Source organism: Nannobrachium achirus, assembly GCF_963921795.1.
Source record: "Nannobrachium achirus genome assembly, chromosome: 6".
NCBI classification, from domain to species: domain Eukaryota; kingdom Metazoa; phylum Chordata; class Actinopteri; order Myctophiformes; family Myctophidae; genus Nannobrachium; species Nannobrachium achirus.
Window position 1 is genome coordinate 68,910,273 of NC_137815.1, and position 15,526 is coordinate 68,925,798.

The window sequence follows — 15,526 nt, forward strand, 5'->3', positions numbered from 1 at the left end:
GAAAACAACAGTGCTACTCCTGCATTGAGGTTTGTACCACGATGCTTATGCCCCAGTCTATCTCATTTTATCGATAGAGCTGTGTGTCTCCTGCAAGAAAAATACATCTATAGTACTGCTCAGTTTTGTTCACATGGCTCTCTTATTTCTGTCTCTTGATTGATGTTTAAAGATCCTATCCTTAAATTCTCTGTGGAGTAGAAACAGATGGGTCGAAAGGACAGTTAACAGGCCTCTAGAGAAACCTGAATAGAAACCCATTTGTTAGTCTCCTATTTTCATCTGCCCATTTATATTATTACAGATTTTGCCCTAAAATACGCAAAGTGGTACACATTATCTCTAAAGTCATGTCATCAACATGGATCTGTCCCTTTTCCCATATTCCCTCCTTATTGGCTACGACTGCCTTCTAAAGATTGTGTATGCGACGTGACGGTCGCTTATCTCCCTATTAGGAATAGGGAGTCTTACTGGTTAACTTTTATATACTCCTAAGTCACTTCAACAGACTGTTTTCCATAAAACATCTCCTTTAGTGAGTGAATGGAATGCTCTCCCTCTGTGTGACACAACAATCAGAAGTCTGTGAAAAGAAGAAGAAGAAAAAAAAAAGAAAATCCTCCTCCTCCACCATTCCCTCATTGTCAACCTCTACTTGTTCTGTGCACACTTCCAGAGCGAGTTGATACCACCTCCTATCTAACCTCTCATTACTTTATAACTGGATGGCGGAGTCTCCAACTCCTCCGGCTTGCCTCCTCTGCCAGTATCCACACTGCACTCCGTGATGATCACCACCAGGCTCCACTGGGGTGCAACGGAACCAACAGCCTCCTCACAGCTCGTTCTCAGCCCGTGTGTCTCTCCAGTCCTGCTCATTAGAAGTGCCAGGGCCGGGTGAATCATTTTGCCCCAGCTCTCATTCAGGGCTGTCGCACAAAATTCTGGGCCCCGCATGGGTACAAGGATCCACTCAGATTTTGTGCTCTAACTATAGAAAAATAGCAGATATACAAGCTCACAGCGCGGCACCGAGTGCCGCGCTGCGAGCTTGTAGATCTGCTATTTTTGAAGAATCGTGAACATTTGGTGCAAGTCTTTGAATATTTCAAATCCTTCTAAGGTTTTTTTTTTGAAAAACTTATGTTTCTATCTCAGTGGTGCTCAAACTTTGTCATGTGAAGGACCCCCAAAATGATATGTATTTGGCCACGGACCCCCATCTCAAAATATTTAGTTCCAGGGACCCCCCCAGAAGCAAAATTTGAGTTACAAATGTTCGCTTAAAAAATACATATATTCAAAGATTTGCACACATTTTCACGAAAATAGCAAGATCTAGTGAGCTTGTATATCTGTTATTTTTCAATAGCTAAAGTATCAAATAATTCCAGGCCCCTCCACCTTGGGCCCTAGGAACTCAGTCCCACTTTTCCCCCCCTTGTGACGCTCCTGCTCTCATTACCAGAGTGTGGGGGTTGGCTGTCTGCAGTGCTGCCTGCCGGCTGACTTCTCTGCACTCAATACACTTCATGTTCCCAGCGCTGTCTCTAGCACCGTACACCGTGTATTATCCACCTTTAGCGCTGTGTAATGTGTATTTCCCAGAGACCACACAAGGCAAGACCGAGTCCAGTACGAGGGGCGGGCGTGGGGGTAGTAGGTGGTGGTCCAGACGTAAGTGCAGTGGTGTAAAGTAACTAATACATGTACTTAAGTACTGTACTTAAAGGTGTATTCAGTGATAATGAAAGTGGCCGGGGGTCATCTTGTTCCTTACTGGCCTTACAGCGTGGAAATGTTTCGTTTTTTATAGATTTACACCATTATAATGTTCTCGTTTTGATCATTAGACCCAATCACTGAATATCGGTAGGCCTACGTCTCCAGCTTCAGGAAGGATATGTATGATACTGATTTACTACAAGACTGTGGCATTTTATGAGTTCAGTAGTTTACAATCTAGGCATTTAGCAGACGTTCTTAATTCAGAGCGACTGTGGTTCTCAAAACCTTTATTTTGACCATCATAACTAAACATCATAACATAACTACGGCCATACTCTACCCTGATTGGTCGAGGACTGGCTGGCCACCTCTGAAAACTGAATCTAGCTATGCTCGTAACATGGGTCATGGTGGAAGTCCTTATATGGTCAGCACACATTCTAGTGAGGAGAATGAATGGAAAATGTACCAATTATATTTTTATTTGAATGAAATACAATCACTGAATATACCTGAAAACGGTCTGAAACAGTCTGAAGCTCATGTCACAGTGTAATCTGCCCCTCGCCCCCCAACAACAGCTGACCAGTACAGTAAGTTGTCATACAGTCAGGCTATACAGACAATTAATTTGATTGGCTTATAATTGCGCATCCCCACAATGACATCATAAAAATATTAACTTGTTTTTAAGATGATTCTTAAAGTGACAGTAACACTTTAGGTGACAGGCCCCCTTTAAGTACGCTTTTGAGTGATTTGTGAGAAATTCCAATTTCCAATACTAGATTTCTACGCAGCTATAGGTTTAAGTCAAATACAAATACGTAGACATGTCTATTTAATAGAAGATTGATCAGACACACAACAGTCAGCCCATATCCTCATTCCTCACCCCATCCATGTCTGATTGATATGCATGGACGTTGTCCCCCCTGCTTCCAGGGACACCATCCATCCTCACACAGTCCCCTCTCATCCAAACAATGTCAACTCCTCTTACCTTATGCAGGAAAGAGGTTGAAAAGTTATGGTAATGGAGAAATCCAGTAGGGAGGACTACTGACAGAGGAAGAAGGGAGGTGTGTGTGTGCGTGCATGGGTGTATGCGTGCCTGCATGCATGTATGCGTGCATGCGTGCATGTGGTGGGAGCAGTGCTGGGAGAAGTACTCTGATTTTGTACTGCAGTGAAGGTATCGATTAATACCACCAGTAAGACGACCTAAGGGCGAGAAGCGACCTTGCCCTAAAGTCAAGCGTAGAGGTATTGACCAGCTCCATATATGGAGATCCAGTCATCTCCATGTATGGATATCCAGGGTTTGCTCTGGATATCCATCCATATATGGATGCATATTAGGCATTGCCAAATATGGGCTTATTGTTGTCTTAATTACATCAGGGATCTCCATATATGGGCATGGATATCCAGGTGATGATAGTTCAGCAGTCTTGACAGTCAGCAATGTGGTGTCAGAACAGCTATAGACATTGAGGCGTTACGGACGGACGGACGGACGGACGGACGGACGGACGGACGGACGGACGGACGGACTGACTGACGGACAGGATGTGCTACAAATAACAGAGCTATAGGCTCAAATTTTGTACATCGGCTATTCCAAAATAGCCAATCTAGCAAAAATATAAAATAGGTCTTTATCGGTTAATGTATTTTTTTAATAATCGTATATCTTTGAAGAGTAACTAGTAAAGATTTCAAATCATTTGAATGAAGTAAAAAGTACAATATTTGCCTCTCGAGATGTAGTGAAGCATAAAGTATTGAAAAAGGGAGAGAAAGAGAGAGAAAGAGAGAGAGAGAGAGAGAGAGAGAGAGAGAGAGAGAGAGAGAGAGAGAGAGAGATGAGCCTGGAGAAATATACTTGGATAAGAAATGAACATAGGGAAGCATACAGTGGATAAATGGAATGCAGGGTGGGAGATGGACACAGTGATGGATAGACATACTGTATAGTCCCCAACTTATTTTGGGGGTCCCCAGATGATTAAGTTAATGTGCAACATTGTTTTCTCACTCAGCAGTAAAACAAACCAACATAAAGTTTAAGTGTATATAGAGGGTATCTGCACATTTCTAAAGTGACAATTTAATACCTCTAAATCTATCTATCTATCTATCTATCTATCTGTCTGTCTGTCTGTCTGTCTGTCTGTCTGTCTGTCTGTCTGTCTGTCTGTCTGTCTGTCTGTCTGTCTGTCTGTTTTAATCTGTCTCTCTGAAGATGCTGAATAATATATAAATAAATAATGTAATTGTGAGTGTATTGATTTCATCACAGCAGGACACTTTTCCTCTCCTCTCCTCTCCTCTCCTCTCCTCTCCTCTCCTCTCCTCTCCTCTCCTCTCCTCTCCTCTCCTCTCCTCTCCTCTCCTCTCCCATCCTTACCCCTCCTCTTCGCTCCTCTCCTCTCTCCTCTCCTCTCCTATCCCGTCCTCTCCTCTCCTCTCCTCTCCTTGCTTGTCCCTCCTGGTCAAGTCATTTCCTTTCCCTCTATCGTTTCCTCTCCTCTCTTCATCTACTCCTCCTCCTCTCCTCTCATCTGGCCTCCTCAGAACCTCCTCCATTCACCACTCCCCTCCCCGCTTCTCCTCTCCTCTAGCTCCTTTCGGAACCTCTCCCTCCGCTAAGCAGCTCCGAGATGAGGTTCCTCACTGTCGTCACAGAATCGTCCGACTGGGTGGAAGATCTGCCGTTTGGGAACACTTCTTACCTTTTGTGAACATTCTATCCAAAAAGTGAAGGTCCTACAGTATGTCGGCCTTTCATTTGTTTACTTCTCAAGCGTGGAAGTAAATCGAAGCAACGTGTTGAAATAAAGAGTTTTGCTCATTTTGTCAGCCGGTCCCATGTTTTTTGGACAATCGGGAAGTTGCGGCCGCATAGGAAACATTACTACCTCCCCTGGTCATTTGGTATAGACACAACGAATGAGGAAAACACAGAACCGGCTGACAAAATGAGCGATATAAACTCTTTATTTCAACACGTTGCTTCGATTTTCTTCCACGCTTGAGAAGTAAAATGATGAGAGACCGGCATAGGACCTTCACTTTTTGGATAGAATGTTCACAAAAGGTAAGAAGTGTTCGCGAACCACCCAGTCAGACGATTCTGGTTGACGACAGTGAGGAACCTCATCTCGGAGCTGCTTAGCAGAGGGAGAGGTTCTGAAAGGAGCTAGCTCTCCTCTCCTCCCCACCGTGCTGCCTCTCCCCTCATCTCATCACAGGTGAATCTCTCTCTCTCTCTCTCTCTCTCTCTCTCTCTCTCTCTCTCTGTCTCTCGGTGGAAAGCATGAGGAAGCAATGCGGCGCGAATGACTCTCCTTGTTATATCCCTCCACCACCACTAATGTGTTCTCTCTTCTTCTCCCTCCCTCCCTCTCTCCCTCCATCTCCCCCTCCCCCTTCTCCCCCCTTCTCCCCTCCCCGTCCTCCAACCTGTTCGTACATTGTAACTTTGTTTTTCCCTTCCCTTCCCTCGCTCAAATCCCTCCCTTCATCCCTCCCTCCCTGTGTCCCGTCCCGTCCCGTCCCGTCCCGTCCCGTCCCGTCCCGTCCCGTCCCGTCCCGTCCCGTCCCGTCCCGTCCCTTCCCTTCCCTTCCCTTCCCTTCCCTTCCCTTCCCTTCCTCCCCATCCCTCTCTCTCTCCCTGTCTGTCTCTCTCTCTATCTCTCTCTCTCTCTCTGTCTGTGTGTGTGTGTGTGTGTGTGTGTGTGCGTGTGGCTCTACAGAGCAGCGCGCGCGTCAACATCTCGGAGGGCTCGTGTCCAGAGAGGATCATCACCATCACCGGCCCCACGGACTGCGTGTTCCGAGCCTTCACCATGATCACGTTTAAACTGGAGGAGGTACACGTGTGTATACACATGCACACGCACGCACACACACACACACACACACACACACACACACACACACACACACACACACACACACACACTGTGTGAAAAGTGAACGATGTTTCAATTAGAATGTATGTATCAGCCTTGAAGCTTCATTATCAGGGATATATTACTTATATTAGAACATTAATATTGACAGAACCTTTAGCACCATCATTTGTATATCTGCATGAGTGACATTAAAGGCCTGTCCATACTGTCTCCGGTTCAACTCCAAAATTACGTCACTCGCATCTTCTGAAAAGCATATTACCCCGAATTAGAGTTTGGAAAGCTGCACACAACGCCTCGCGGTGCGAGGCGTTGTGTGCTTGTAGATCAGCTGTTTTCACTAGTTTAAATCATTTTAAAAATGATAAATACAAAACAAACAGTTTTGGACATACAAGGTTTCCACCTGACAACGACGAGATATTGAAAGAAGCTGGAAATGCAGGTAATAATCAATGGTTAAGCTTGTCAACTACTGCAGTAATAAGAGAGACCTGCCGCTGCCAATGTAGTCCCCAAATCTGAACACTACAGTTATGAGCATAGTGTTTTGCATTTTTATGTATCAACACACACGCACGCACGCACGCACTAACACACACACACACACACACACACACACACACACACACACACACACACACACACACACACACACGCACACACACAGTGGATACACAAAATAAACGTTAACTTTCAACAGAAGACTAGTAAATTGTGTATGAACTCTAATGAATTTGATTTAGTGGAACTCCTAAAGCTGTTTGACGCTGAGAAAAATACCCTTTGCCCGATAGGCAAGTAATGCTCATTTGTACAGTAACTCACCAGCAGACATGAAAACTACTTACCACTAGCGGTGTGACAAATCAATATTAGTAGCCCACTAGCGGCGGCGCTCTAAGGATAGTGACGCTGGCCCTCGTTTATCAATGGAGTGTAAAAAGCAGCCTATTTTCTTCGTTCCTAAATCTTTGCGTGGGCCAACGTTGAAGTGGCATTTATGAAATCGTCCTACCTGGCCAACCCTGGTGTACACTGTACATATGATCCCAGCGTTGAATTTAAATAACACGCCCTTGATTATTCACGAAACGCCCCGATTTTACAACTAGAACAACCTGAATACAATATAACAACGAAAGAATAGCCAATAGAAGAGAGTTTACTTCCGCAGCTGCAAGTTCACTCCCACGTCCACGTCCCACACAGACCACACACACACACACACACACACACACACACACACATCCACACACATACACACACACGCAAGCCCAGCAGCATTTTGGTTCACTGTGGGAGTGGAACCATTACCATTTAGTCTGTAAAGTAAGCTTGTAGCCTACATGAGTGACACCACACCAGTCATTGTCACGAATGGAATATATTAATTTAAATGAGGGCAGCTGTTCCCTACACTGCACTCAGTACAACGGCATACTGGTAGCTCTGGTCCATAGGCTAGCGTTAGAAGGAATTCTCCTTACTGGTAGCTCTGGTCCATAGGCTAGCGTTAGAAGGAATTCTCCTTACTGGTAGCTCTGGTCCATAGGCTAGCATTAGAATGAATTCTCCTTACTGGTAGCTCTGGTCCATAGGCTAGCGTTAGAAGGAATTCTCCTTACTGGTAGCTCTGGTCCATAGGCTAGCGTTAGAAGGAATTCTCCTTACTGGTAGCTCTGGTCCATAGGCTAGCGTTAGAAGGAATTCTCCTTACTGGTAGCTCTGGTCCATAGGCTAGCGTTAGAAGGAATTCTCCTTACTGGTAGCTCTGGTCCATAGGCTATAGTGTTAGAATGAATTCTCCTTACTGGTAGCTCTGGTCCATAGGCTAGCGTTAGAAGTAATTCTCCTTACTGGTAGCTCTGGTCCATAGGCTAGCGTTAGAAGGAATTCTCCTTACTGGTAGCTCTGGTCCATAGGCTAGCGTTAGAAGGAATTCTCCTTACTGGTAGCTCTGGTCCATAGGCTAGCATTAGAATGAATTCTCCTTACTGGTAGCTCTGGTCCATAGGCTATAGTGTTAGAATGAATTCTCCTTACTGGTAGCTCTGGTCCATAGGCTAGCGTTAGAAGGAATTCTCCTTACTGGTAGCTCTGGTCCATAGGCTAGCGTTAGAAGGAATTCTCCTTACTGGTAGCTCTGGTCCATAGGCTAGCGTTAGAAGGAATTCTCCTTACTGGTAGCTCTGGTCCATAGGCTAGCGTTAGAATGAATTCTCCTTACTGTTAGCTCTGGTCCATAGGCTAGCGTTAGAAGGAATTCTCCTTACTGGTAGCTCTGGTCCATAGGCTAGCGTTAGAAGGAATTCTCCTTACTGTTAGCTCTGGTCCATAGGCTAGCGTTAGAAGGAATTCTCCTTACTGGTAGCTCTGGTCCATAGGCTAGCGTTAGAAGGAATTCTCCTTACTGGTAGCTCTGGTCCATAGGCTAGCGTTAGAAGGAATTCTCCTTACTGGTAGCTCTGGTCCATAGGCTAGCGTTAGAAGGAATTCTCCTTACTGGTAGCTCTGGTCCATAGGCTAGCGTTAGAAGGAATTCTCCTTACTGGTAGCTCTGGTCCATAGGCTAGCATTAGAATGAATTCTCCTTACTGGTAGCTCTGGTCCATAGGCTAGCGTTAGAAGGAATTCTCCTTACTGGTAGCTCTGGTCCATAGGCTAGCGTTAGAATGAATTCTCCTTACTGGTAGCTCTGGTCCATAGGCTATAGTGTTAGAAGGAATTCTCCTTACTGGTAGCTCTGGTCCATAGGCTAGCATTAGAATGAATTCTCCTTACTGGTAGCTCTGGTCCATAGGCTAGCGTTAGAAGGAATTCTCCTTACTGGTAGCTCTGGTCCATAGGCTAGCGTTAGAAGGAATTCTCCTTACTGGTAGCTCTGGTCCATAGGCTAGCATTAGAATGAATTCTCCTTACTGGTAGCTCTGGTCCATAGGCTAGCGTTAGAAGGAATTCTCCTTACTGGTAGCTCTGGTCCATAGGCTATAGTGTTAGAAGGAATTCTCCTTACTGGTAGCTCTGGTCCATAGGCTATAGTGTTAGAAGGAATTCTCCTTACTGTTAGCTCTGGTCCATAGGCTAGCGTTAGAAGGAATTCTCCTTACTGGTAGCTCTGGTCCATAGGCTAGCGTTAGAAGGAATTCTCCTTACTGGTAGCTCTGGTCCATAGGCTAGCGTTAGAAGGAATTCTCCTTACTGGTAGCTCTGGTCCATAGGCTAGCGTTAGAAGGAATTCTCCTTACTGGTAGCTCTGGTCCATAGGCTAGCATTAGAATGAATTCTCCTTACTGGTAGCTCTGGTCCATAGGCTAGCATTAGAATGAATTCTCCTTACTGGTAGCTCTGGTCCATAGGCTATAGTGTTAGAATGAATTCTCCTTACTGGTAGCTCTGGTCCATAGGCTAGAATTAGAATGAATTCTCCTTACTGGTAGCTCTGGTCCATAGGCTAGCGTTAGAAGGAATTCTCCTTACTGGTAGCTCTGGTCCATAGGCTAGCGTTAGAAGGAATTCTCCTTACTGGTAGCTCTGGTCCATAGGCTAGCGTTAGAAGGAATTCTCCTTACTGGTAGCTCTGGTCCATAGGCTAGCGTTAGAAGGAATTCTCCTTACTGGTAGCTCTGGTCCATAGGCTAGTGTTAGAAGGAATTCTCCTTACTGGTAGCTCTGGTCCATAGGCTAGTGTTAGAAGGAATTCTCCTTACTGGTAGCTCTGGTCCATAGGCTAGTGTTAGAAGGAATTCTCCTTACTGGTAGCTCTGGTCCATAGGCTAGCGTTAGAAGGAATTCTCCTTACTGGTAGCTCTGGTCCATAGGCTAGCGTTAGAAGGAATTCTCCTTACTGGTAGCTCTGGTCCATAGGCTAGCGTTAGAAGGAATTCTCCTTACTGGTAGCTCTGGTCCATAGGCTAGTGTTAGAAGGAATTCTCCTTACTGTTAGCTCTGGTCCATAGGCTAGCGTTAGAAGGAATTCTCCTTACTGGTAGTTCTGGTCCATAGGCTAGCATTAGAATGAATTCTCCTTACTGGTAGCTCTGGTCCATAGGCTAGCATTAGAATGAATTCTCCTTACTGGTAGCTCTGGTCCATAGGCTAGTGTTAGAAGGAATTCTCCTTACTGGTAGCTCTGGTCCATAGGCTAGCGTTAGAAGGAATTCTCCTTACTGTTAGCTCTGGTCCATAGGCTAGCGTTAGAATGAATTCTCCTTACTGGTAGCTCTGGTCCATAGGCTAGCGTTAGAATGAATTCTCCTTACTGGTAGCTCTGGTCCATAGGCTAGCGTTAGAAGGAATTCGCCTTACTGGTAGCTCTGGTCCATAGGCTAGCGTTAGAAGGAATTCTCCTTACTGGTAGCTCTGGTCCATAGGCAAGCGTTAGAAGGAATTCTCCTTACTGGTAGCTCTGGTCCATAGGCTAGCGTTAGAAGGAATTCTCCTTACTGGTAGCTCTGGTCCATAGGCTATAGTGTTAGAATGAATTCTCCTTACTGGTAGCTCTGGTCCATAGGCTAGCGTTAGAAGGAATTCTCCTTACTGGTAGCTCTGGTCCATAGGCTAGCGTTAGAAGGAATTCTCCTTACTGGTAGCTCTGGTCCATAGGCTAGCGTTAGAAGGAATTCTCCTTACTGGTAGCTCTGGTCCATAGGCTAGCGTTAGAATGAATTCTCCTTACTGGTAGCTCTGGTCCATAGGCTAGCGTTAGAAGGAATTCTCCTTACTGGTAGCTCTGGTCCATAGGCTAGCGTTAGAAGGAATTCTCCTTACTGGTAGCTCTGGTCCATAGGCTAGCGTTAGAAGGAATTCTCCTTACTGGTAGCTCTGGTCCATAGGCTAGCATTAGAATGAATTCTCCTTACTGGTAGCTCTGGTCCATAGGCTAGCGTTAGAAGGAATTCTCCTTACTGGTAGCTCTGGTCCATAGGCTAGCGTTAGAATGAATTCTCCTTACTGGTAGCTCTGGTCCATAGGCTATAGTGTTAGAAGGAATTCTCCTTACTGGTAGCTCTGGTCCATAGGCTAGCGTTAGAATGAATTCTCCTTACTGGTAGCTCTGGTCCATAGGCTAGCGTTAGAAGGAATTCTCCTTACTGGTAGCTCTGGTCCATAGGCTAGCGTTAGAAGGAATTCTCCTTACTGGTAGCTCTGGTCCATAGGCTAGCATTAGAATGAATTCTCCTTACTGGTAGTTCTGGTCCATAGGCTAGCGTTAGAAGGAATTCTCCTTACTGGTAGCTCTGGTCCATAGGCTATAGTGTTAGAAGGAATTCTCCTTACTGGTAGCTCTGGTCCATAGGCTATAGTGTTAGAAGGAATTCTCCTTACTGTTAGCTCTGGTCCATAGGCTAGCGTTAGAAGGAATTCTCCTTACTGGTAGCTCTGGTCCATAGGCTAGCGTTAGAAGGAATTCTCCTTACTGGTAGCTCTGGTCCATAGGCTAGCGTTAGAAGGAATTCTCCTTACTGGTAGCTCTGGTCCATAGGCTAGCGTTAGAAGGAATTCTCCTTACTGGTAGCTCTGGTCCATAGGCTAGCGTTAGAAGGAATTCTCCTTACTGGTAGCTCTGGTCCATAGGCTAGCGTTAGAAGGAATTCTCCTTACTGGTAGCTCTGGTCCATAGGCTAGCATTAGAATGAATTCTCCTTACTGGTAGCTCTGGTCCATAGGCTAGCATTAGAATGAATTCTCCTTACTGGTAGCTCTGGTCCATAGGCTATAGTGTTAGAATGAATTCTCCTTACTGGTAGCTCTGGTCCATAGGCTAGAATTAGAATGAATTCTCCTTACTGGTAGCTCTGGTCCATAGGCTAGCGTTAGAAGGAATTCTCCTTACTGGTAGCTCTGGTCCATAGGCTAGCGTTAGAAGGAATTCTCCTTACTGGTAGCTCTGGTCCATAGGCTAGCGTTAGAAGGAATTCTCCTTACTGGTAGCTCTGGTCCATAGGCTAGCGTTAGAAGGAATTCTCCTTACTGGTAGCTCTGGTCCATAGGCTATAGTGTTAGAATGAATTCTCCTTACTGGTAGCTCTGGTCCATAGGCTAGCGTTAGAAGGAATTCTCCTTACTGGTAGCTCTGGTCCATAGGCTAGCATTAGAATGAATTCTCCTTACTGGTAGCTCTGGTCCATAGGCTAGCGTTAGAAGGAATTCTCCTTACTGGTAGCTCTGGTCCATAGGCTAGCGTTAGAAGGAATTCTCCTTACTGTTAGCTCTGGTCCATAGGCTAGCGTTAGAAGGAATTCTCCTTACTGGTAGCTCTGGTCCATAGGCTATAGTGTTAGAAGGAATTCTCCTTACTGGTAGCTCTGGTCCATAGGCTAGCGTTAGAAGGAATTCTCCTTACTGGTAGCTCTGGTCCATAGGCTAGCGTTAGAAGGAATTCTCCTTACTGGTAGCTCTGGTCCATAGGCTAGCGTTAGAAGGAATTCTCCTTACTGGTAGCTCTGGTCCATAGGCTAGCATTAGAATGAATTCTCCTTACTGGTAGCTCTGGTCCATAGGCTAGCGTTAGAAGGAATTCTCCTTACTGGTAGCTCTGGTCCATAGGCTAGCGTTAGAAGGAATTCTCCTTACTGGTAGCTCTGGTCCATAGGCTAGCGTTAGAAGGAATTCTCCTTACTGGTAGCTCTGGTCCATAGGCTAGTGTTAGAAGGAATTCTCCTTACTGTTAGCTCTGGTCCATAGGCTAGCGTTAGAAGGAATTCTCCTTACTGGTAGCTCTGGTCCATAGGCTAGCATTAGAATGAATTCTCCTTACTGGTAGCTCTGGTCCATAGGCTAGCATTAGAAGGAATTCTCCTTACTGGTAGCTCTGGTCCATAGGCTAGTGTTAGAAGGAATTCTCCTTACTGGTAGCTCTGGTCCATAGGCTAGCGTTAGAAGGAATTCTCCTTACTGTTAGCTCTGGTCCATAGGCTAGCGTTAGAAGGAATTCTCCTTACTGGTAGCTCTGGTCCATAGGCTAGCGTTAGAATGAATTCTCCTTACTGGTAGCTCTGGTCCATAGGCTAGTGTTAGAAGGAATTCTCCTTACTGGTAGCTCTGGTCCATAGGCTAGCGTTAGAATGAATTCTCCTTACTGGTAGCTCTGGTCCATAGGCTAGCGTTAGAAGGAATTCTCCTTACTGGTAGCTCTGGTCCATAGGCTAGCGTTAGAAGGAATTCTCCTTACTGGTAGCTCTGGTCCATAGGCTAGCGTTAGAAGGAATTCTCCTTACTGTTAGCTCTGGTCCATAGGCTAGCATTAGAATGAATTCTCCTTACTGGTAGCTCTGGTCCATAGGCTAGCGTTAGAAGGAATTCTCCTTACTGGTAGCTCTGGTCCATAGGCTATAGTGTTAGAAGGAATTCTCCTTACTGGTAGCTCTGGTCCATAGGCTAGCATTAGAATGAATTCTCCTTACTGGTAGCTCTGGTCCATAGGCTAGCGTTAGAAGGAATTCTCCTTACTGTTAGCTCTGGTCCATAGGCTAGCGTTAGAAGGAATTCTCCTTACTGGTAGCTCTGGTCCATAGGCTATAGTGTTAGAAGGAATTCTCCTTACTGGTAGCTCTGGTCCATAGGCTAGCATTAGAATGAATTCTCCTTACTGGTAGCTCTGGTCCATAGGCTAGCGTTAGAAGGAATTCTCCTTACTGTTAGCTCTGGTCCATAGGCTAGCGTTAGAAGGAATTCTCCTTACTGGTAGCTCTGGTCCATAGGCTATAGTGTTAGAATGAATTCTCCTTACTGTTAGCTCTGGTCCATAGGCTAGCGTTAGAAGGAATTCTCCTTACTGGTAGCTCTGGTCCATAGGCTAGCGTTAGAAGGAATTCTCCTTACTGGTAGCTCTGGTCCATAGGCTAGCGTTAGAAGGAATTCTCCTTACTGGTAGCTCTGGTCCATAGGCTAGCGTTAGAAGGAATTCTCCTTACTGGTAGCTCTGGTCCATAGGCTAGCGTTAGAATGAATTCTCCTTACTGGTAGCTCTGGTCCATAGGCAAGCGTTAGAAGGAATTCTCCTTACTGGTAGCTCTGGTCCATAGGCTAGCGTTAGAAGGAATTCTCCTTACTGGTAGCTCTGGTCCATAGGCTAGCGTTAGAAGGAATTCTCCTTACTGGTAGCTCTGGTCCATAGGCTAGCATTAGAATGAATTCTCCTTACTGGTAGCTCTGGTCCATAGGCTAGCGTTAGAAGGAATTCTCCTTACTGGTAGCTCTGGTCCATAGGCTAGCGTTAGAATGAATTCTCCTTACTGGTAGCTCTGGTCCATAGGCTAGCGTTAGAAGGAATTCTCCTTACTGGTAGCTCTGGTCCATAGGCTAGCGTTAGAAGGAATTCTCCTTACTGGTAGCTCTGGTCCATAGGCTAGCGTTAGAATGAATTCTCCTTACTGGTAGCTCTGGTCCATAGGCTAGCGTTAGAATGAATTCTCCTTACTGGTAGCTCTGGTCCATAGGCTAGCGTTAGAATGAATTCTCCTTACTGGTAGCTCTGGTCCATAGGCTAGCGTTAGAAGGAATTCTCCTTACTGGTAGCTCTGGTCCATAGGCTAGCATTAGAATGAATTCTCCTTACTGGTAGCTCTGGTCCATAGGCTAGCGTTAGAAGGAATTCTCCTTACTGGTAGCTCTGGTCCATAGGCTATAGTGTTAGAAGGAATTCTCCTTACTGGTAGCTCTGGTCCATAGGCTAGCGTTAGAAGGAATTCTCCTTACTGGTAGCTCTGGTCCATAGGCTAGCGTTAGAAGGAATTCTCCTTACTGGTAGCTCTGGTCCATAGGCTAGCGTTAGAAGGAATTCTCCTTACTGGTAGCTCTGGTCCATAGGCTATAGTGTTAGAAGGAATTCTCCTTACTGGTAGCTCTGGTCCATAGGCTATAGTGTTAGAAGGAATTCTCCTTACTGTTAGCTCTGGTCCATAGGCTAGCGTTAGAAGGAATTCTCCTTACTGGTAGCTCTGGTCCATAGGCTAGCATTAGAATGAATTCTCCTTACTGTTAGCTCTGGTCCATAGGCTAGCGTTAGAAGGAATTCTCCTTACTGTTAGCTCTGGTCCATAGGCTAGCGTTAGAAGGAATTCTCCTTACTGGTAGCTCTGGTCCATAGGCTAGCATTAGAATGAATTCTCCTTACTGGTAGCTCTGGTCCATAGGCTAGCATTAGAATGAATTCTCCTTACTGGTAGCTCTGGTCCATAGGCTAGCGTTAGAAGGAATTCTCCTTACTGGTAGCTCTGGTCCATAGGCTAGCGTTAGAAGGAATTCTCCTTACTGGTAGCTCTGGTCCATAGGCTAGCATTAGAATGAATTCTCCTTACTGGTAGCTCTGGTCCATAGGCTAGCGTTAGAAGGAATTCTCCTTACTGGTAGCTCTGGTCCATAGGCTAGCGTTAGAAGGAATTCTCCTTACTGTTAGCTCTGGTCCATAGGCTAGCGTTAGAAGGAATTCTCCTTACTGGTAGCTCTGGTCCATAGGCTAGCATTAGAATGAATTCTCCTTACTGGTAGCTCTGGTCCATAGGCTAGCGTTAGAAGGAATTCTCCTTACTGGTAGCTCTGGTCCATAGGCTAGCGTTAGAAGGAATTCTCCTTACTGGTAGCTCTGGTCCATAGGCTATAGTGTTAGAAGGAATTCTCCTTACTGGTAGCTCTGGTCCATAGGCTAGCATTAGAATGAATTCTCCTTACTGGTAGCTCTGGTCCATAGGCTAGCGTTAGAATGAATTCTCCTTACTGGTAGCTCTGGTCCATAGGCTAGCGTTAGAAGGAATTCTCCTTACTGTTAGCTCTGGTCCATAGGCTAGCGTTAGAAGGAATTCTCCTTACTGGTAGCTCTGGTCCATAGGCTAGCGTTAGAAGGAATTCTCCTTACTGGTAGCTCTGGTCCA

General features: G+C 45.6%; 1 protein-coding gene across 1 annotated transcript in view; it reads left to right on the forward strand.

The window, feature by feature from the left end:
• LOC308287260 (poly(rC)-binding protein 2-like) overlaps nt 1-15,526 on the forward strand; it is a gene marked incomplete at both ends in the record, with an annotated part of 102,742 nt that overhangs the window by 17,900 nt on the left and 69,316 nt on the right. Inside the window, one exon of the mRNA XM_080728376.1 lies at nt 5,493-5,609. Coding sequence (XP_080584502.1) covers nt 5,493-5,609 — 117 coding nt within the window. The remainder of the gene's footprint in view (nt 1-5,492; nt 5,610-15,526) is intronic.